Source organism: Solenopsis invicta, chromosome 6 (assembly GCF_016802725.1).
Source record: "Solenopsis invicta isolate M01_SB chromosome 6, UNIL_Sinv_3.0, whole genome shotgun sequence".
Lineage (NCBI taxonomy): Eukaryota > Metazoa > Arthropoda > Insecta > Hymenoptera > Formicidae > Solenopsis > Solenopsis invicta.
The window spans coordinates 24,901,845-24,925,178 of NC_052669.1; the positions used below are offsets into that span (position 1 = coordinate 24,901,845).

At 42.0% G+C, this 23,334-nt stretch overlaps 2 protein-coding genes across 2 annotated transcripts in view; one reads left to right on the forward strand and one right to left on the reverse strand.

Moving 5' to 3' along the window:
• Positions 1-23,334, forward strand: part of LOC105200570 (RING finger protein 17) — a 148,357-nt gene that overhangs the window by 66,877 nt on the left and 58,146 nt on the right. The window lies entirely within an intron of this gene.
• LOC105200513 overlaps positions 13,620-23,334 on the reverse strand; it is a 56,168-nt gene continuing 46,453 nt past the window's right edge. Inside the window, exon 3 of the mRNA XM_011168097.3 lies at positions 13,620-17,349. Within this exon, the coding sequence (XP_011166399.1) occupies positions 17,003-17,349 (347 nt within the window). The 3' untranslated portion in view covers positions 13,620-17,002. The remainder of the gene's footprint in view (positions 17,350-23,334) is intronic.

The following is a 23,334-nucleotide window of genomic DNA, read 5'->3' on the forward strand; positions in this document are numbered from 1 at the left end:
AAAAAAAGAATGTTTTTTTCCGTATACCAATAAAAAAATTACATATAGTCAATGTGATACATGTTACAGTGTGTTTGAAATTTGAAAGCATAATGCGTGATTTAGTGATATAAAGTGATACAAGAATTATTCCTATGTAATTATTTCCGTCTTTCTCTTTATCCTCACGGACAAATACGTATTAGTTGATATAGCTATAGTTTGTTACACAAATTTTACATTTATACCTGATCGGATTTTGATATAGCGAAGAAATTATGCCTGAAAGTAATTATAATTACTTTTAGAGATAATTTCTTTGCTGTATGTGTCAAATCTGCTTAATTCAATCATCTGCTTATTTCAACTTTTGGCTACAGACTTCTTATTAACCAGGCTTGGTTTAAAGCATATAATTGTTACGTGATTCTGCGTACGTAAGATGCATCGCATTGAACGATTTGAAATTTGAACTTTTTACCGCGCTTCGATTAAAGCGCCCGCAGTTCGTCCGCCAACTTCAGATCGTTGAAAAATGCGCGGAGCGTGTCGCGAGTCGCGTACTCGAATAACAAGTCGCGATCTTTTGTTATTAAAACCTGCGTTTCGCAGAATTCATGCGATCGAAAATTGTGCTATTATTGTTTTGAACACTGAATTCTGTATCACTCTCCTCCGCAACTCTGTATTTCCAGACGAATCGTCACGTCGCGTCGCGTCGCGTCGCGTCGCGTCGCGTCGCGTCGTACACTTAACCTCGATTTCCGTGCACCCGTTACAGCGCGTTCAATGCTCGCAAAAAGGAATCTTAATCTTTGATCTGTTTGCACGGGCGCGTTTGAACAAAACAACATGCATTTGATTGAAATAGTCCATAAAGCCGCGCGTTCGCGATAAATAGCGCATGCACGGAAAGCAAGGGTCGACCGGCATTCCTCGATTCGGCATTCCTAACCTTAGCGTGCCGCGCGCGGTAAATCGGAGTGCGGATGTTCTTCCCATCGAAATTTTCAACGATGACCAACGAAACGCCACGGAGACGCGACGAGAGCGAGACGGTCCTCAATTGCGACACGTTTAATTGGGAAATATCGATCCGTGTAATTAGTCCTGTATTTGTTGCATTTTGGTGATTAGCGCGTGCTCGCTCGTTCGTAAAATCGCGTTCTCGCGTGTATGTGAGTGCCATGGGGAAGCAGCCGAAGCAGCCACGTAAGATTCCGAGAGGAGGAGCCGGCCTGATTGATGTCGGGCGGCGGGGAGTGAGTAACCTATTATTTACTTGTAATATGTATATTTAATTTAATTTGTGTAAGAGCACACACATGTATGCGCGCGTACAATCGTTTCTTGTATGTATTAATACATTCGTGTTTATGATTGTTTTTTTTTAATGTCCTATTTTAAAATCTATTTATTGTAACCTAACATTTCATGAAAGATAAAACTTTAATCTTTTAATTAAAAGAACAGACATTTTTTATTATTCGTTGAATAACGTAGTTAATGCACAAATTAATTTGTAATACAAAACTATATATTTAAACTTTGCCAAAAATCGAAACATAGAATTTTGAGACATACTCTCTTTGTTCGATAATTTTGTATTAATAGCGCGACAAATATAAGGCACTGCGCATTTGGTTTGAAAATTAACTGCAGCGAGGTATTAATTTTAGTATAGATGAAGAAAAAGTAGATATTATTTTCAAAATGGATTTATTAATTCCTTGTCGTCCTCTCTGCTCCAACCCCTGTTCGCTGTCGCTTCATTCAGTGTCCGATACGTGCAATTGAAACCAGACACGTATGCGAGGAATGAGAGAAGGGAACTGCATCCGTACACACATACGTGTCCGGCGAGGGCAAAATGCTTTGTGCATGATTCTCCATCATCGCTGTAATTTTCAATCATGCATCTCGTTGTAATTTGTAGATTGATCTGGCGCGACCGTCAGATCGATTAACTTACCGCATTCTTCGTAGTTTAAATTTTCTTATGCGATGCGCCATTACCGATAATGAAGACGCATTCTTTGGTAATAACGATAACTGCGCATATATCAATTTATGTAACTATATTGCGCGTGTTGATAGAATCTTTTTTGGAACATGTATTGTTTTGTGAAATGGTAAAATTATTTTGCTTGTTCTCTTTGCAAATACGACACGTTAAGTGGAAAAAAAAGAAAACATTTTTGCCTGGAACCATGACTGATTTTAATCGTCGATAAAATAATGCATGCAATATATAGCATATGGTATGTTTTTCGAATTCGAAAAACACACATACATTTAAATTGAACTGCAGAACCGAGCGATGTGATTGTATAACAGAATGGGAATGGCGCAGAGAAATACTGGCAAAATGAAGACTAATTTAATAAAAAAAAAAAGCGACGAAAGAGCGTTTTAGAGATCATGATGTTTGATTCGGCGTATAGTATGAGGCAGTGCCATTTTCCAGAAACGATAGGAATTTCACAAATGTTTGCGAAAGCATTAACACACGAATAAACGTCGTTTCATAAGCGTTCAATAAGCAACGGTTGAATAGATTCAAAAATCTACGGATTTTTGTCCCAACACAAGAGTTTGTCGAAAGGATTAAATTTGCGAAGCGAGATAAACTGAACAATATGTGCGTGCGTGCGTGCGTGCGTGCGTGGATATCGCATTGAATTGGAAAATAACAAGACCTTTCGAAAGTTCCATTTGATCTGGCGTAGGAGAAAACGGCTCGCGAATACACGCTCCTTTATCTTTTTTTTACAGAATATACGATTCGTTTTTCCGTTGTTCTTTTTTTTATCCGCTTATAAATACGTTACCAACCGTAGGATTAAAAATGGAAAAAGAGGAAACTTAATGGAGGAGACAGGACAGAATACGGTAGAATTATATCTCTCGGAGTCGCAAATGTATAAACGAGAGTCGCACGTGTAATCTGGCTGAATATGGATTTATGTTTTCCATCGACACGCGGCTGAGTGCTTGCAATGTGATGAAAACATATAATATGTATAATACTATATAGATAGGAGGGGGAGGAAGCATTAAATTTATGACCCTCCGCACTGCCACGCCCGGGAAAACTATATTTTTTCAAACAATTTTTTTCTACGAGTTTAAAAGGTGAGCGCACGCGTCTCGCAGTGCGAATGTGTTCGCTATTGCAAAGTTCTCTCGGGCTTGGAACGCCCATCGACCATTTCTGCTCGACGAGATATTCGTGCGTCAGTCATTAAAATTACAAGTGACTCTGCAGCAGATCTACGCCAGACAACGAAGGATACGAGCGTAATAAAAGTTATCAGATTCACGTGAGCCGATGTCGCCTCACTGAAATCGATAACACTACCGTTCTCTATGAAGGAGACAGGTAGATTAAACAAAATTTGCAGAAATTTAATTTGCAAAATTTTGAGCTTATAATCTTTAATATATCAGAAGTCATCACCAGAAATTCGTAACACATCCTATTTTGTCAAAATAATTAAAACAAATATTTATTTTTTTTAGAAACTTAAAATGTAAGCTTATATTGTTGAATTCATAATGTTGAATTAAAATACCCAATTAGAATTATTTTTAATCATTTCCATAGTTGCTATTGCTCCTACTCAACATGTCGTTTAATTTAATTAAAACAATGGAGTTGAATAATTTTAACACAAGAAATGATAGATTTGACGTTGATTTAGTTTATTTATCAAGTACATATGTTAACATGTACGCTGCTTACTTTATAATTAACCAATTCATTTACAGAAATTGGTTGATTAGGTTAAGATTGTTTTTTTTTATGTTTTAAAACAATAACTTTCAACACAAATGGAAGTTAAAAATAACAAAATGTTGTTTAATTTTAAAGTAATTAGTTTAAATTTCATTCTTTAACATTTAACAGTGTATGTAAAACAAAGAAAAAGCAATATAGGGAATTGCTAATACTTTCGGATTAATCCTGAATTCTAAAGATTAGAAATTCGAGTTTTCCTCTCTTTTAATTTACATATTTCTGTTTTTTTTATATAAAATATTATATTGGAGCTAAAGCGACAAATATTTTTCTCTTCGTCCGCGCGAACGTAATCAATTAGAACGAATCGAAAAAATTAATACTCCGTGCCGCTCGCGCACGGCTATATCGGTCAGAGACAAGTGCGGCGGAGCGGAAGTGCCCGATAAAATAATCCTTTGCTGCGTGCCATGCATCGCACGTGCAATGTAACGAAATAATAACTATCCGCATCGGAAAAGCTTGACCGTCACACACTCGACGCTGCCGTGCGGCATCTGTTCGATATATTGCTGCAATCTGCCCACGCTATCGTCACCTCGCACCCACCGCTGCCGAATGCATTCGCGAGAGTGCGTCTATCGGACAGGATGGAGGAGAATGTAAATGAGTCGCAGAGGCGGGGAGGGAGAGAGAGAGAGAGAGAGAGAGAGAGAGAGAATGTGAAAGAGAGGGCAACGGTAAAAAAAAACGAACGAGGGTTAAAGTGAGAAAACATAGACACTCGACAAGTTTGCAGGGAAAAGAGGATATCCATTATTGCGCTAGAACCAGAAGAGGGACGATATTTCATTAGTCAATAACATTTTCAAGATGTGACCGTTTAACATTTGATTAACATTTAATTAATAACCGGATCAGTGTAAGTAATGGTTGAAAGTATAGTTTCAATCATGTGCGATTAAAGTATTAAAAATTTACGGATAGTCATTAGCATCTGAACATTTGCATTTACACGAAATATGCAGGTATCTTGAAGAACTTGATTTTCAGATATTTCAGTGTATCTGAACAATCTGAAGATTCAAACAACTAGGAATCTGCACAGGAATTCTACGCACTGCATTCTGTATTTCTTAGATTCTCTCTCTCTCTTGAATTTTTTTTTTTTTTGTCTATGCAAGCACGCAGAGAGGCATTAGCCTCGACTTCGACGAGACTTCCGTATCTCTCTTCTCGCCGAAGTTACCGAATACCCAAGCAAACATACACTCCAAGGACCTACACTTGGATCATGCGGGTTTGAAACTCTCGTCTGCGCTGGACACGAGAGCGTTTATTCGCACGGGACCTTGGTTATGTAGATTTTAACACGAATACTCTCTTAACTGATTGGTTGGCGGGCAATGTCGTTATCATTCCGCCTCGAAGGTAGATGAGACGTAATCTCGCCCGATCGCGAGTGCGTCTTCCTGTATAAAATTAGCTTACTAATGTATTTGCGAAACTTTGTCGACATTTAAAAGATTGCTCATATTATGTGCGAATCTCTTTTGTATCTTTATGCGTATCTTAATGCGAGTCAACATCGTTTTTAATAATTACATCTCTTTCATCATCTTTCGGTTATTAAACTCAATGAAATCTCTCTGTTTACCACGCAATCTAATTATAGAGGGGCTGCTAAATCTACGCTCATTGCACGCGTAGATTTATTTACTGGCTGTGCATAGTGCACCGTTTAGAATCGATTATTATATCGTTTCATTGCATTTCAACGGACCGCGTCGGATTTATTTCCGGTTAGATAACTGTGCAGGCAGCATACAACGACTGCACTTGTAATGGTACGACCCAACGTCGATAGCATAATAAACGCCCTGGCACTGGTAAATTCGTAGTGATCTCTATTTCAATGTGCGTTCGAAAAAAAATATATAGAGAGAGAAAGGAATGGATTCATGCTTACAAGTTAAAGGAAAGGAAGACCAAGGTAGAAAATGCAATTACATGAAGATGCTATATGAGAATGCGAACGAAACGAGTTGTCTCACATAGATATTTGAATACCCTTTGGTAAACGAGCAAATTTCTAACAGTCCAAAACAGAATTTTCTCTTTCTTCTCTCTGATGCAACAGCCGCAGTATGCATGCGATACAAACAGACGTCGCGCACGGAAGAGATGCATCCGATGCGTTCTCACAAAGCGTGTACGCACAAAGCAGGGACGGTAGCTAGCGTCAGAAGGGTGGTAACATCGGATGAAATTAGCGAAACACATGTTTGGAGGGCAGGGAAACAGGCTTCGACGTACTCTCACAAGCGTTTGAATGCGATTAAGCTGGTGAAGCGGCAACGGCAACACCAGTCGACAACGAACGACTCCATTATTTCTCTCTCTCTGCTCTCTTCGCGCTCGCGCGTTTCCTCTCATCTCTCTCTTTCGCCCCGGTCTCTTCAGTTCCATTTTCCGATACCTTTCGTGCTCGACTAAAGATCTTAACTCTCACTCTTGTCTAAATCAACGAGCCGTTGACAAGGCGAACATTGATATCTTTATAATTTGAAATATAAATTATTGGACTTTTTATATCTTTATTAAACTAATAAGGAAACGTGTAATCACGCACTTTTACTTCACTTTCACCGTATTTGTTTATACGCATGAAGTGGTCCTACATTTTCGTGTCACTTCTCGCACTTTATGGGATATTTGGACGCGTCGAATTTATGTTACAAAGAAAGCAAAGCCGGTGGCGTATGTCGGCCAACGTTGTCCAACGGGCTTTCTCTTCCCGTCTCGCGAGAATTCGATGACCATGCACGAACAAGAGGCTCTCTTTCATTTAAACTTTTCCCAAGGTCTTGCAGTTCGCTTTTTTTCGTCTCTTCGTCCGATCAATGCCATCGTTCCGCTTCGACTATGTAAACTATTTGAATTGCAAATTGTGGAGTAGAATTTTTTTCTCACTCTCCGAATCATGAGTTGTTGCGTTCTATGGAAATATACGACGTTCTTGCGTGTAGGATTTCAAAAAATACCCGACATTAAGAATAAGAATAAATTCAAGGAGTTCAGGATAGTTAAGCAATCTAAAGCGTTACGCATTCGTATAAATTAGTTATTCCTTTAATAAAAGATGAGGTAATCCAAGGAAATTGCCTAAAATGCATTGAAACGTTTATGAAATAATAACGAAATAAATATTACGAAAAACCGTCCTATTTGCTAATTTCTAAAAAAGTTCTCACCAATTTTTTTTCTTTGTCACACACTCGATGTTATCGTAAATTTTCTATAAGTATACAAGAACGATGGACAGACAGCGACGCATAAAAATGGAATTTCGAAAGTCAAATCAAAAGCCGAAATTCATTGGAATAACTGTGAATAATCAAGCGCGCGCGGGTATACGCGGCCATTTCGCGGGGTTGCAGTTCGATGCAGCCGCATTGTGTGCACTGTCGGAGAGCAATATATCAGCGAGAAAAAAATACAGCCGGATTAATCATAAACCATGGTGATTTTTTAGCTGCACGGATTATTTATAACATGCTCAAGCACAACTCTTTGAAATGGATGTTTGTTTGACGATGTTTTTGGTAACCAGTGCACGACAGTGCTAGCTCTATTGTTGTACATCCATATTTGTTACATAAAAGTTATTTAAAAAAATAACAAATTTGTGAAACCTCTCATACAAAATAAATTACATATTTTTTTTTTTTTTTAATTTAACAATTTACGCACAAATGAATATTTTTTAACTTAATTAAGGATACAATTTGTCATGTGTGAAATCACGTCAAAATTTTTGTGACGTACTTAATTTTCTTATTTAAAAAAATTTTAATTGCGAAAAATAATTATAATTAATTCATACAAATTCTTGACAGATGTAATCATTTAGTTTTTCTATTTATAATTAAATCGGCTATTTCGATCTTTTTTTGTAATAGAATTACATGTAATTAATATTTAATATAAATATTTGAAAGTTCTCACTAAATTTCAGAAAATGATAATCGATGTAAGTTGTTACAAGACACGAGCGACTCCAATGCCTGGTACCAGAGCTTCATTGCCGATTGTATTCGGGCATCGAAATCTCCAAAACACTCGTCCATTTGCCATTTGACTTTTTTCTTCAATCGTTAGCGATATTAGATCTAATCAGTTCCTACCTCTACGAGATTTCGTGCCTTCCTACAAGAAACTAGTTGAGTATAAAACTTTGGTCCTCCTTTAAAGATCTATGGCAATTTTTGTTCTAAATTCTTTTTTTTTAGCATTAACTGCTAATCATAGTCAATGTCAAGCACAACTTAATATCGTATTATTGCAGTTCTTAGACCTAAATGCCTACACTCGTAAAAATATGGATGAATTATTCTACGTTAATGACCTACGTTACAACGATGTATTGTATAATGCATTCAGGAGGGGAATATATTAAATGGTATAATAACGAGAGCGTGAAGTATTCAACTCACTCGCCTTGAACACATTTCTCGATTAAATATCAATCGTTATTTATTTTGGCAGATTGTTCCTTTGAAATCGAGTTTCATCAATATTTATATACGAGGGGGAAAATGAATGATCATATAGAAAAATAAGTGGGCAATATAAGTTTACGCGCGTTAGCCTTTTGCCGCGTAAGCAATTACTGTTCAATAAATATCTAATTAATTATTTAATTAATGGGACGACAAGCAGTATGCGAATCTGCGTGAATAATTAAACGATGGAACGAATAAAATTCAATTTGCATATGGCTCGACCTAGCGTCAGCCTCGGTTGCATAAACTATTGCGCCACGCAGCGATTATGCCCGTGCATGAAAACATTGTTTATTTCATAACTAATATGGTGCGGGAAAGCATAATTTGCGTCAGTACTAATATTTGCTTTCCGACAACACTTCATACGTTATAAAACATAATGCTCTGTGATCAAAGAGCCCTCGCGCGATTGTTTCACGGATCCCTCATTAATCGCATACCCTTCATTAATGCCGTCCCTCCTCGTTACTTTGCACATATTGCATACGGTAGTGCATCGCCGATAAGGTACAACGTTCGCTCGTATCGATATCAACGAGAAAAAGGGGGTGCGACGAGACGGTGCGGCGGCAGCGGCGGCGGCGGCGGGCAGACGAATCGGGGGAGGGATTGGTTGCGCGTCCGGTCGATCGAGGATTTTGCTCTCGACCCGTACTCGAAACACGCAAAATATCATCGACGTCTGTGCCCCGCGGGCCTGCCGCGTTATTGGTCGTCGAAAATTAACATGCGAACGACCAGGAAATATCGCGCGAATTAAAAAATCGAGCGAAATGGAGAGAAAACGCGCAAGCGAGCGAGCGAGTGAACAGGCGATTGCGGAGGGGGGGGGGGCAAAATAAAAATCGCGGAGGATGCGCCTTCGTGCGTTTCAATCTTTTTTTTTTTTTTCTATCCCGCTCGATCCTGGGGCGACTGATGGCGCAGTTCTCTGTGCCTTCGACCCCTCTCTCTCTCTCTCTCTCTCTCTCTCTCTGCGTATATCATGTTCGTTCGTTTTTGCGCGCGGAATCACGTCGATCATCCCACCGTCGTCGCAGAGTTTCTACTTGCACGCCCGGAACGCTTGTCAGGAATTCGCGAAATTCGTTTTAATTGCGCAGCTCGCTTCTCCTCCGCGTTTCTTATCGCATTTCGTGCCTTCGCCGCTCATTGTATCATAATTATTTTGCGGCGTTTGTTTACCACTCGAGCGTCTCCATTTTCCTGCGGGAATTTTGTATACAACGTTTAACAATTATAACGATAATCTCTTGATATGTTTTTTTTTCTTTAATAAAACATATTCCTACTTTGAATATTTTAAATAACGCTATTCTTTCTTTTTCAGGTAAGGGAGCATAATTTAAACCAGTCTTCGTGCGGTGAGTGATATCTAAATCATTTCTATTGTTTACGTATGTTTTTCAATTCACGTTATTCCATAAAAAAATGCATTTGCTAGTCATTTTAATTTATTCAAACGAATCTATGCGTTAATCGATCACAGCATCATTTGCTTGTTATTCTCGTAAGCCTGGCATGTTAACATCATGTTGCATCAAGTCCCTCACGTAACACACGCGATCGAACAATTGTCAGTTTAATCCTTCGTGACGAGCGAAAATGTCGCTGCAACCAGCGTAAATACCAGCGTATATATTCGAAATACTCTATCATTGTAGAAGAGCCCCTGAAAATCCATGCTGTTTTCCCGTGGAAAGCGGTCATTCTCTGCACTTGATCGGAAAGTACTCATTCATGCATTTGTATTTCTCCACGTTCTAAAGGACCAGTTTAGCCGTACATAGATTAAAGCATTATCTAGAATCTGCTTGCAGTCTGCTTTAGAAAAGGGGAAAACAGCGTCAAGTTAGATTTGTTATGAAATTATAAAATATTGTTACGACCGGAGAAATCAGCTCGCACTCGCGCACTTTGAAAACTCATGCGCGTTCGAGAAATAAAGAGACAAGCTTATAAAAGAATTACGGTCTTTAATTCAATACGTGACACTTCGTTCATGAAATCAGAGACCGAGAGACAAAGACAGAACGCAACGACCGAACGTCATATATATCGACGTGAAAACAGCCGCTCGCCAGCCTGGCCTTCCATACCGGGGGCGTAACAATATGTTAGAAATATTCTCAAACACTCTTTAGATTTATTTATATTTATTATTATATTATGAATTACAAGACATAATGTCTAGCTTTAGTACAAGATCTCGCATTGTATCTCGCCATAGAGGGAATATATTAAATAACGAGCGGCCGGGGAAAAACGATCCATTAATAACGCGGGGTGGACACGCAGCGTTTGACTGTAGCCAGCTCGGAGAACTCTTTGACGTTGCTTATCGGCAGTGCCGGCGAGTGGGCTTCGGGGCAAGTAATCGGCGATACAAAATGGAAAACGCTGATAATTTAAGCCCTCCGCTCGGCCGATCGAGACGGTGAGGGAACGAACGAAGCGAGAGAGGAATAGAGAGAGAAACGAGCAGAATAATCCAGAGCGTTATTTTATTCGTTGCTGCGGCGCAGTCGATGCACAAAGTTTTCATAAACGTTGCTCGTGGGCACGTTGAACGTGCGCCTCTCTCTTTCTCTCTCTCTCTCTCTCTCTTCTCTTCTCTCTCCCCTTCTCTCCCTCCCTCCTCTTCTCCGGTCTCGCGAGAGAGCTCTTCCGCTTCCTCTCTCGCTCGCAGCATGCGGCAGACAACGGTTAATCAATGGGCTTCAAGCGCAGGCTCGCATCCCGGGATCTTTTCTGATGGACAGCGGCAACAGCAGCAACAACACGCGCTCATCCCGGGGGGTGGGTGCGAGGTGAGGGAAAGGAGCGGGAGTGAGAAAGAGCGAAACAAAGAGGAGGAAAGAGGAGGCGTATTGAGAATTAGATGAGGGGCGAAGTGGACCAGGGATGAAACGCGAAGATGGTGGGAGAGGGAGAATGGGCGAGAGAGACGGAGAGAGTGCCGCGGGCGCGCGTAAAACTAGCGAACAATTTAAACTCCCCTTTCAAGTCGCGGCTTTGTTTATGCGAACGAAAATAATTCGTCCGCGTGTTCGTCTCTCCGTCCGACGTGGGCGCGAGAATACATGCTAACACGCGCGTAAATTCGCGAGCGTTGCCCATATCCATAAACCACTCCGCGGGGAACCGATCTACGCAGAATTCGCAATTGAATCTTTGCAAAATTAACCTGGGACGTTATGCGAATTTGTTTTTACTGATCTCCGTAGCTATTCGAGTGTCCTGTCCATTGAGAAACTGCAATTGGTCTATGGAGGGCGCTTTTGCAAAACGCGTACAGCATCGGAACATTACGCGTTGCCGACATCGTAATTGATCGTTTCGAGTTTTTATAAAAAGAAATGAACGATATAAATAAAAGTGATACCAGCGTCACACGTCGCTAACGCAACGCCGCAAACTCGACGTCGATTCTGAAACGAGCGATCGGTAAGGAAGCCGAAGGTTCTCCTTTCTGCGAGATCAGTCTCGAATCGCGCGGCCTGTCGGTCTCGCCGTCAAGTAAGAGAATTACTTTCGAACTCGCAGACCGATAAAACAGGCCCTCTCTCATTCGCGCGACTACACTCGACCCGGCACACGGCGGATCTAAAAACTTTCCGCACTCGTAAATGAGAGCCACCTGGACGCTCAGTTTTATGATCCATTTGCATCCGGCTTTAAAAGTGCCGTCAAAAGAATCTTGCAATTAAAGGCACGATCGCGGTGCATCTTCGCGAATATCCCTCGGCCGTTTTTCAACAATCGTCAATTCGCAGAATTTTTATTCGTCTTTCTCTCTCTCTCTCTCTCTCTTTCTCTCTCTCTCTCGTAGCCGGTGCGAGATAGCAGGAATTCTTCCTGATCTCGTGACGTTTGGAAAAAAAATCGTTAACTTCGTCCATTGAAACAATTGCCAATTAACCGTTTTTCGATTGTCGAAGCATCGCGCTTGTGATAGCGGACAGCATATTATTTTTGCGATGTTGAATACGCGTCATATCGCTCTATCGATACGCCCTTTTTTACGGCGGCACGGAAAAGATTTCAAATCGGCGTGTACCGCGTTTCCGAACACGCTGTTCCGGCCTTCAGTTCCGGGCTTGTTCCGCAAAATAGGATGAGTCACAGGGAGGAGGGTGAGAAAAACGGACGGATGGACGGACGGACGGACAGACGACATTGCACACACGTACTGCATTCGCACGAAATGGGGGTGAGAAGAAAAATGCAAGGAGCGAGGCGGGAGAGGGGGAAAACTCCCAGCGAGATTGGATCCCTGAAAGTGGTTCGTGCTGGCTTCACCTGATTACCAGTTTCGCTGATGGATTCTTAGACCCCGTCGTAGAGCTGTTCCGCTCTATCCTCGTTGTTCTCTCTCGCTCTGCCGATCCGCGATTGTCCACTCTCGTCGAAAATCGCTCTAAACGCTCTCCAATATCGACCGATCATGTTTTATGGTCGATTCCTTTTTTTTCATAAATCGGTGCTATTTCGTACACCTTTCGAGTGAGGGTTGTGTACGTGATACTGCGCAAAACACAAGGATTGCATGTGTGAATTGCGTACGATCCACAGATGTACGGAAATATCTGTACAGATTGAACTGAAAGCTTCTTCCGAAGTATAACAACAATTTTCGACCAATATTCGCGCACAAGTGAGTTTCCTATTATTGTTGAAAATATCGGTTCCAAAAAACATCTGCGATATAAGAAATATCGCGGTATCGATGCAACTTGCGTTAGAGACTCAAAATGGCGTAATGATTGCGTAATTGCGAGGATGTCCGCGGATAGATGCGACAAACGTGAGCCACGCAATTTGAAACGAATCTAATAACGATCAGAGGAGAGGGAGAATGAAATTAAAACAGAAACCGGAAACAAACCTCAAAACATACCATCGCGCCGCACTAACTCAGCTTGCGGGGGAAAAAAAATTCTGATACGCTGGCAAAACCAATTATTTCGCGGAATGCAGCTTGCGGTTCATTTAACGCAACGTGGCTACCTGATATTTTATATAAAACTGTCTTGTGTGTGTGTGTGTGTGTGTGTGTGTGTGTGTGTGTGTGTGTGTGGAGGGTTGAATCAGTTGCGGTCATAGTGACCGCACTGGCCACCGTCATTTTACCAACAATGTTCACGACTTTTTTAAATTCTCATATTACGCAAAAGAATGCTTTCAGTATTAGTTTATCATCGTTCATCTATCGTATTACATTGCGCAGTAGATGCAGTTTCCTTTGATTCTCTAAATGGGAGAGGGAGATCGTTTCTTTGTTAGATTTCACATTTTTGCATCAACAATGAAATGGTCAATCAGACGAGTGTGTTGAAATATCAATACTTTATTCGCTTTTAAAATACACTTTCAATAATACACAAATTCAAGTCTGGAAATGCTAAGAATGGATCGGCTGAATGTTATCTGAAGCTAGATTATCGTCGCATATATCCTCCTTATTCTTCGATTGATTGACGCGATACTTAAATTGAATTAAACGTGAATCGAAACGCTTGATATGCGATTGTGCGGTAAAAGACGCGGTTAAAGACGTCGCTGTCAATTAAAGAAAGAAAGCTTAATCATGCTGTGTATAAACCGCGAACGGAAGGAATTACTTGAGATTTTTTTTTTCGTGGCTTATAATCGAATTAAGTGTGACTCTTCAGTTTAAATCCCGTCATTCGTTTAAAAGGTAATCTTTAGTTTCACTGAAGATTGTCTCCGTTATTCGTTCTTCATTAGCAAATTGGCCAGCAAAGGTCGGCATCCCTCATTAAAGATACACTGTGCCGTACCAAAAAGTTTCTAAACTAATTCACCATAACTTTCTCTCATAAAAGCTCTCTTCCTCCCTTATATTAAATAAAAATTTTAGTAATGGCATTCTTGTACAGCATCCAATTTGCGAAGATTACATTCCCCGCCGGATACCGCCGAAGGATCGAAGGAGGCTAACTACCCATAAGCTTAGAGCGACACTTCCCTTAATCGCGCGCATCTTCATTTTCAATTATTACTTCAGAATTTTGATCCCGACTGTTATTCCGCATCGTTCCAACACTCGTTTATCTACATTAACACAAAATCGCCGACGATCGGCGTGTAATGGCTTAGAACATCTATATGTTTATATTTCTATTATGTACAAGGCGCAAAAGGACGTTAGGTAAAGGCACATGTTCATTCCGCTGCAGAAATCGCTTACAATCGTTACGAATAACGCTGACACAAGATCGCAAACGTGCACTTCACTCACAGTTTTAACAAGTAACTAATTAACACTACGAGCTCTCGAGCGTGCTCGAGATGAGGAGAGCCTCAGGTATGATTGTTAGTGTCGTATCTATATCGTTCTTCCTGTCCTGACGAAAAAAAAATCGCGGTCCACGGATCTTGATTCAGGGATCGATCGATTGTGCACGCGTCGTATTTGTTTATTAGCATAGCGAGAATTCATCGCGTGACGTTCGTTTTTGAAAGTTTTTTCGCGCGGGGCTGCAACAATATCGCGTATCTCGCACGACGCGCCATTACTAATTGCCGGCAAAGCCTGCCGTTGTCATGTGTGCGTGTTGTACTTCATTCGGGCATCACAATTGGCGGGCATGTACAATCATATTATCGACTATTGATTTTGGGAAGCATCAACTTCTACGCTCGTCGATGCCGTCCACGCGCAAAAAACGCATCTTTCGGCACAGCTTGGCGCAAAGCGATACGTATTATGGTGATAATTTGATCGGTTTTTTTTTTTTTTTTTTCATTTGGATATATTCAAATTAAATGATATTGTTTCCTATATATTTTTCTTAGTATTATTAGTATCTAATATCTTATTGCATTCTTTACATTTAAGCTGTTGATCGAAACAATAATACAACTGTAATATCTTTTTTAATCTATGAAAAAATAAGATCTTTTCTTTTTTTATTATGTGGTTATAATTATGCTCGAAAAGTGTAGTAATGTGTGAAAATATCATTTTTCTCTTCTACACGAAAAAGAAAAACAATTGCACTGCACTATCGAAAAATGTAGTTCGATACAGATCAGAAGATAATTTTATGTTATGTTGGGACATCAAAATAATTAAGTACGCGGTAGCCGAAGCATGATGACATTGTTTCAAACAGTTTTGACATTTTTAGCGATCAAATTGAACATCCGGTATAATTTTTTTAATGGTTCAACATAATTATTTTTAAATTTTTATTTCAGCAAATTTGTTCTTATTGTGTACGATCACAGTTTATACCATTGTTTCGTTTAACGATTCGAATAATATTAAACAAACTAACCATATTCTCAACTAGCCTTTTATGAAGGCTAAAACTAGTCAACTAGTCTTTTATAAATGCGTTTGCAATCGGTATTACTTTTACAATAACGTAGTAACAATATTTTGGCGATACTAGACTATTTACGTATAGATGTATTTTAGTATTAAAGACTCGCTTCTCAACGGAGATCGCGATAAGATAGCGATTAAGAGTGCAGTCGAACTTTCAGGGGACTCGATTGACATTAATCCCTGTTTATAAATTGATAGGATTCAGTGTACAAAGCGTTGCTATTCGAAAGTATAATGGAAATCGCGGCATCCGTCAAATAGATTATAGCGTGCAGCTGAAGTGTTTGGAAGCAGAGTCGTGTCCGGATTTGATGATCGATCATGGAGCGCTCGGTTGATTTTCCCGCAGCTGTGCCGGTAGTACGTATTGTCCGTACCGGTGGCTCTCGTACTTCCGCCGTAACGACGATCAACTTCCGAGTCTTCTTGTCCCTCGACGAGACGCGCGATAGAGAGAGAGAGAGAGAGAGAGGGAGGGAGGGAGAAAAATGCTCGTCGACGAAAGACGTCCGTTGAGCGCCGATCGGAAGCAGAGGCGAAGGAAGACGCTTCGGTTATCTCGCAGCATCTCGAGCGGGATCTCATCAACGATTAAGAACCGCATCGAGAGATGCAAGACGCTTTTCCGCGTCGGGCGGTTCTTTCCGACAGAAGGGAAGGCCGATCGCAGACGGAAGTCGCGCTCCACCTCCGGATTCCTCTTTTATTGGCGCAGCAGTACTTATCACGAACGTGTCCTCTTTCCCCTCGTTCTCTCGAATTCTGGAACGGGTGAAACGTTCTTCGCCTTCAGCGAAAATCGCTTCGATATTCATTGGGTAAAGATTTATCCACCGGTAATCGCCCCAGAACGCTCATCGCGCGATTCAGCGGCTCGAGTGCGCGACAATGGCGCAGCCCCGCGATGCTCTCTTTCCACGGAATCCACGATTGTCACGGATAATCGCGCCGTCGTCGTGTTCTCGCAATCGTCAGATGCTCTCGTACGTTTCTTCGTTTCCTTTGAAAGTTCCGCAGTCGTGATAGGGCCCAAGCGTGAATCCCACGCTAGCTTCTGTGTCGATCGATGTGATGGAATAGTTAAGCGACTGCGATTACTTTCGCGTTCGGAGAAAGATCGAAATACGAAAATCCGAGTCACGGATTTATTAATGTGGCAGAGAGAGACAGTAAATAATTTTCTGCATGTATCTGGAGACTCGTGAGGATACTTTTTTAGAAGCGCTGCGCCAGGGTTTTTGCGATTCCTGTATTGCGAGGAAAATACTTTCCTTCTACTTCGACGGTTTTCTATCTTTCTCTCCCTTTCTCTTTGTTTCGAGATGAATATCGCGTGCCATCCGTCCGCCCCCTTCATTTCCTACGCACGAAGATATTCTCCAGAAGCTCCTTCGTGATCAGTCGGTGAGGTCTGGTCGGACTCTCGGTGGGCGTACCGTAAAGTCGACTGTTGATGGCGTAGAGCTTCGGGCTGAGCTCGCACCTCACGTTGAACCACCAGTCGCAGACGAAGACCGCCTGGCTGAATTGCGTGCCGTTTGGACAGAGAAACGTTGCTTGTCGGCCGTCTATGTCGCAATAATGCCACGCCTGGCATCTCGTCTCTACGTCAGCGAAGAAGCCGGGGAAAGACTGGTCGTCGCAGTAGAAATTCGTGTAAGGCACCTTTCCCAGCACTGGATAATCCGTGCCTGGTCGACCTGCAATTGCAATAAGTGCTGTAAGTTTTTTTTTTTTTATTTGCAACATGATTGCGGATATTTAAGTAGTGTTTTAACAGCAAAGCTATTGAGTCGATAAAATTAATAAAATAAAAAATATATATATATTTTTTTTTTTTCTCAATATTAATGATGATATTTGATTAATTGAAATAATAATTAATTTTAACCGTGCGGTGTTCAACATTCAAATGCGTTTCATCGTCCTCTCTGATATCGCGTTCGATCGTGCATTCGAGGTCCTAAATAATTCACGGATTATTTCGACTGTAATTTCAGCGCTCACGGATTCCCTTTGCGCGAAACCTGCGAGCGCACATAAAGCGCTAGGTGATTTGGATGAGTTAGTCACTTAAATGAACGGTCGCGGAGGAGTTAAACGGCTTGGTGCAACCACGGTTCTTTGCCTTTTCTCTATTTCCATTTTCATCTCTTCGTTTGCTGCCGCCGCAGCCATTCGAATCTCATCGGAAAATCGCAGTTTCTCGCATAGCTTTCTCGGACAATGCTGCGATTGTGTAACCGGAAATATTAAGGGCAGAGAGAATATTTTGTGCGGCTGAAGCGTCGAAAGTCAAGAGACAGAGGAAATTAAGAGATAAAAGTATATACATAATACCTAACTGTTTATAGCGTATAATTTTATGCTCGTATTGAAAAATTGCATTTGAAATGATTTTTATATTAACTTAATTTGAATGAATTATGCTTTTTCGTTTTGCGTGAAGATAAATTCTTTCTAAACGAAAATATGTCCAATTTAATATCGGCAAGTGTAAGCAAGTGATCCTAGGGTTGCGAGGCAAGCGATATTATCACGATCAAAGGAAGTGGAAACAAAAGGGTGACAACTCGAAGCTATTCGCATCGTGGCTCGAAGAGGTTCGGAGACAACGTTAAAATAGCTCAAGAAAGCGCTTTCTGGGCTCCTCTATCCTTGCCGCCACTTTTCTATCCTCGCTGTTGTCTCTTTCTCCGTCGTTCGAAGGCACTGCGGAAAACGAAATAATTAGACTGGCACGGTGTATGAGCACATCTTCGAAAGGGGTGAATAGCTTGAGAACGAGAATACGTTCGACGTGGTGTTGTAGATTCTACCGAAGTTATAATTACGTCGACCCAGCCATGGATCGGGGTGAGGACGAGAGAGAAAGAGAGAGGGGGAGAAGGGTGGAAGAGAAAGACAGAGGAGGGTGGTTTAGCGAGCGGAAGCGAGACGGCGAACGTTTATTCCGTGCGGGTACGCTGAATCTCTTCCGCTGACAAAACAGGTCGGACAAGTGGCGCAAGGTGTGAATTTCGTATGGATGTCTGTGCGATACGGTCGAGTTTATGCGACCGCGTCGCTAGATGCACGTTTCGTACACGTTCCTGGAGTGTTGTGCGCGTACAGACCGGTCCATTTTGCTCGTATTGCATCGCATCGCATCGCATCGCATCGCATCGCATTGGCGTCGCGTCGCATTTCTGCAAAGATGAAACCCAGCCAATTTGCTAACTTGAACGACTTTTCGTCGAGGGAAATTGAGAATTTCTTGACTCACGAGAAACTTAATAATATGAGATAATGCATTCTTATAAATTGTCAATGTTAATACAAATGAATCTAAGTCTGGTTACTTGATAGAACTGTGCTTCTGTCTTTTGAAATAACAAATTTTAATTAAATTACAGAAGCAGTCAATATAGATAGCTATATAATTTTGATTGATATAAAAAGTTATATATATGAAATATTATTGTCATCCGTCAAAAGAGTTCTGCCATATTAAATGTATAATTAAAATGCTTTAATTTCGTCAGATTTTAGTTAAGGCACGTTCAGAATTGACACGAGAACCATTACGTTTACTAAAATCTAACTACTCCACCCTGTACGGCTTCTATGTTCTTCTTCAGGAACATGAGACATGTCCGTTGTTCCGTCTTCGTTGCACGTTCTCATAAACGACAGTATTTCTGCTCGACGAAACTAAGCTTGTCGCCCGATGAGATTCGAATAGTTAGATCGACAGAGACGCGAAGAGAACGAGCGAGAGAGAGAGAGAGAATTTGGGGAAGGAGAGGACAAGAGGGATGATATTGTTTGCGAGCTGTGGGGACAAGGCGGGTATGCTATGTCGTTGCAAAATTATTTAGGGATGTTCGAAACAAAACCAAGTGGTTTCCTTGTAACCTTCGCTACGAAGCTCGCCGCTGAAATTACCCGGTGACTATGTACTTGGATGGTAATAACGCTCATAATATTATCGCGTAATATCCTCCGTGCTACTAATGAAATAGGATTGATGTCTTCATATTAATGTATATTACTTTAGCTTACTATCCACTTGATAATAATTATTACAATAATATTAAGAATTTACATCGTGATGAAATATATATTTTTTTAAATAAAATAAGAGCTATAGTTAAACGATAATTTTTTATACGAGAGATACAATTGATTGATTATATATTTAATTATTCTCTGTGAAGTTTTTTTGACAGTTGATGTGAAAATTCACATTTAAAGCACGATTTAAGATTTAGGAAAGATTTTTTTATCCATACATCTAGGACGCAATCTCGCGCGGAGCTAACGAGGAAACTTTCTTAATAAGCGTCGACCTCGTTTTTAATTCCCTTCGCCAATCAGAGAAAATGCTGGTTCGCCACGGTATTTGTTATCCGAATACTTTTCGGTATTACTTTAAGGGAACCGTGCGGGCTCAGCGATTCCATTCTCGCGCGAATTTTACGCGTTTGGCACGCGACCAACGTTTCTCCGCGCGACGACGAGACCGGTCTTGTTATCTTTTCCGTTGAGAGATCAGCGTATTCTCCTCTCGCGTGTAATCTTATAAAAGTCCTACGTCTCCCTCTCTATCGGAAGTAAAATAGGAATCTTTAAAATCAAGGACTCGGACGCGCACTGCACAGTCGCGAAGTTATACGTCGCCGAGCGTCGCTACCGGAAACGCCGCAAGATCCATGGCGGTTTTCTGGCTCCGCACTTTATTTAACTTTTCCGTGAGTCTTTTTACCCGAACCTGTTTCGACTGGCTGATTCTAAACTTACGATCGAATGGAATCACGAAAATTGTATCTTTTACGAGAAAGCACCGCCCGATAAAATGCTTGAAAATATTTTTATAGCTTTCACTTAAAAAAAAAAAGAAAGAAATTTTCTTAAGAAACGTTATATTTATATAGTTTTTGTATTTTTGGGGTGATGTGAGATCAATCATGTTTTCATGCAAACAATCATTTCGCTTTGTTACCTACTGTACGCCGCTCGTTTGGCAGCGCGACCTCCTTTTGCAATTCGAGTTTTGCACGAGCGCGCATCGCAAAGTCGATATTCCTTCCGCGATGAATCGCGAGCTCTCCCAGATGTATCGGGAGAGGCGCAATGAAAAGTTCACGTAGAGACTTGGATCGCGCCGGGAAACTTCTGTCTCGAATTACTGAGGCAGAATGAATAAGCAAAATGGGACGTACACGAATCACGGGATCCTCCCTCGCCGCCTTCATCTTTTCCTCTCCGACTTTGCCTTTCCTCTTCACTTCTCTCGTCGTATAGGAACTCCTAACGAGTATCACCGATAATAGACACCCCCCCCCCTCCTCTCCTCTCTTCCCTCGCCATTGGTCGTTTCTCGATGCCGTTATTACTATCGCCGACAATTATGAAGACAACGAATTTCCGGGACAGCGTTTTCCCTTTTCTCACTTTTGCCTCAACCGTCGAGTCATCCACGAAGGATATGTATGCTGCCATTTCCTTTTTCAATATCGTCACCGCTACCGTGAGCAAACAGGCACATCGCACGCATGTGAAATTTACGAGATCGTGAAGAGTACGCCGAAGCGTTAGAAAGTCGCGATGCCGCATGCCGGGTCGCGCGGATTCGCGTCACCGGGTGACCCGTTGTCAGATTGATTGACCCGTTCGCCAGATGAAAGACGCATAATTGCCTAACAGCGTGTTCGAGATAACGCGATCGTTAATTCCAAGTTGCGCGACCAGACGCGGCGCCAGCGTGTTTCTTGCGTATTCCCCTGCCGCGGATGCAAGTACATATTTAAGCGCCTTGTGCACATGGCAGGTGATCGAACGTCGATATCCGGCGAGCATGGTTTGCTTTGTGCGGGTAATAACACAGGTGTCAAGATAGATAGAGATATAGAGAGAAATTGAGAGAGGGTTGCCGTGGGGAGGGCTTGCGAGTGCGCGTCTCGATTAATCCGGAGCGTATTCGGAGAGGGTCTTGCTCAAAGAAGCTCTCACATATGTGCGTGCGAGTGCACTCGCGCGAACGAAAGCGAATCGCGTTTGGAACAGGGACGTGATGCCAAGCGTTATTTTGCCCAACGAGATCGCTCCGAGGTGAGCAGTAGCTCTGTGCCGCGGCTCGTGCCGAGCTGAGTGTTGGCTCGCGAGCCGGGTCGAGCCGAGCAGAGCTGAGCCGCGCGTAATGAGACGGAGAACCGAAATGGTCATACGGGCTTCGGCAATCGTACCGAAACAGTGTGATTAAACAGCCGCTTCCTGTGATTATCCAGCTGTTCGTTTACACTTCAGATGCGTTTGTCCTACGAGCGGGATATTAATCCTTTCAGCGGTCCGAATGGCGCGCGGCGGCATGGCGCAGCATTAATTGCACATGTGAGGATTCTGTCATCTCTCTATCTCTCTCGGAAATTCGGGAATACACGTGTGCTAGCGCTCGTGAATCTTTTAGCAGTAAGTTAAATATTAAAGGAGTTATATGCATATATTATTCGACGGAATTAATTTTTCGTTGATGAATTTTAAGTGGATCGTTAGTTAATCGTAGATCGTAGGGGATTAGGAAAAAATATGGACTCATCGAGTTCTCTATAAATCAAGCATAAATATGCATTACGTGCATATTATTACAAACGTTGTTTTATACACAATTCTTTCTGCGTAAACTCGCCATCGCGAACGTCGCCATCTCCTGGCAATCTCACGTCTCGCGGATGAAGGGCGAAGCTTCGACGTCTGCATGATCCATGATCGCGCACGGGTCTCTCGTCTCTCTCTCTCTCTCTCTCTTTTATTTGGCATCCGTCTTCCTCTCTTTTACGTCTCAGCCATCGTCATAAAGTCAGCCAGGCGCACGGGACGAGGTTTGCTGCAACTACCCTCCACTCCACATTGCTCCTCCGTCCGTCTCTCTCCGTCGTGTACACGCGGTCCGCCGTCCCCGCGTCTCTCCTACCGTCCCTCTATCCCTCTCCCTCCCAACGATACGCCCCTCTATATCACCCTTACGCGTTACTCTCTCCTCCGCTGTCCGCTCTCGTTTCCCCGCCATTGTCCGTATGTCATGAAACGCGCGTAAAGACGTACCTGGTTAGGTTTGCGCGAAGGAGGGAGGAAACGCGAGCGGGAAAGGACGAAAAGGCGGGAAAGAGGTAGCCGAAGGGGAAAGCGAGACGCACGTAACGTATTTTCATCCCCCTCGCATCTCGCTGCCCCGTTCTCGATTCACCCGCAGCCCGGTTCTCTCGCACGAACTGCCGTGACATCGAGAAGAGCCACGCTGATGCAGAGTTCGTCCGGGGTCGGACTATTTCATTATCCTATCCGGGAGTGGCACACCGAGATCCGGGGCGGAGAGCGAGAGGAGGAAAGCGCACCTCTGCGCGACCCTTCGGGATATCTCCCGATGGAGAATCGTTAAGTCAATGAGATAAGTTTACGTTACCATATTGATTCGGCGTCGCAGCTACCCTGTCCTCCCCGCTTCTCGTTCGGGAATCATTTTATCGCGCTCGATTTGTATGGAAAACAAAACGGAGCTTATTTGCGGAATACGCAAGTTACTTTTTTACGCATGTATCGGCTGAAATCTTTCGGATAGGTAATGGAACGTGTGATCGAATGAAGGAGAGGGAGAGCGATCCACAAATCTAAAAGTCATAAGAATATGTCGTAGAGAAATTAGAAAT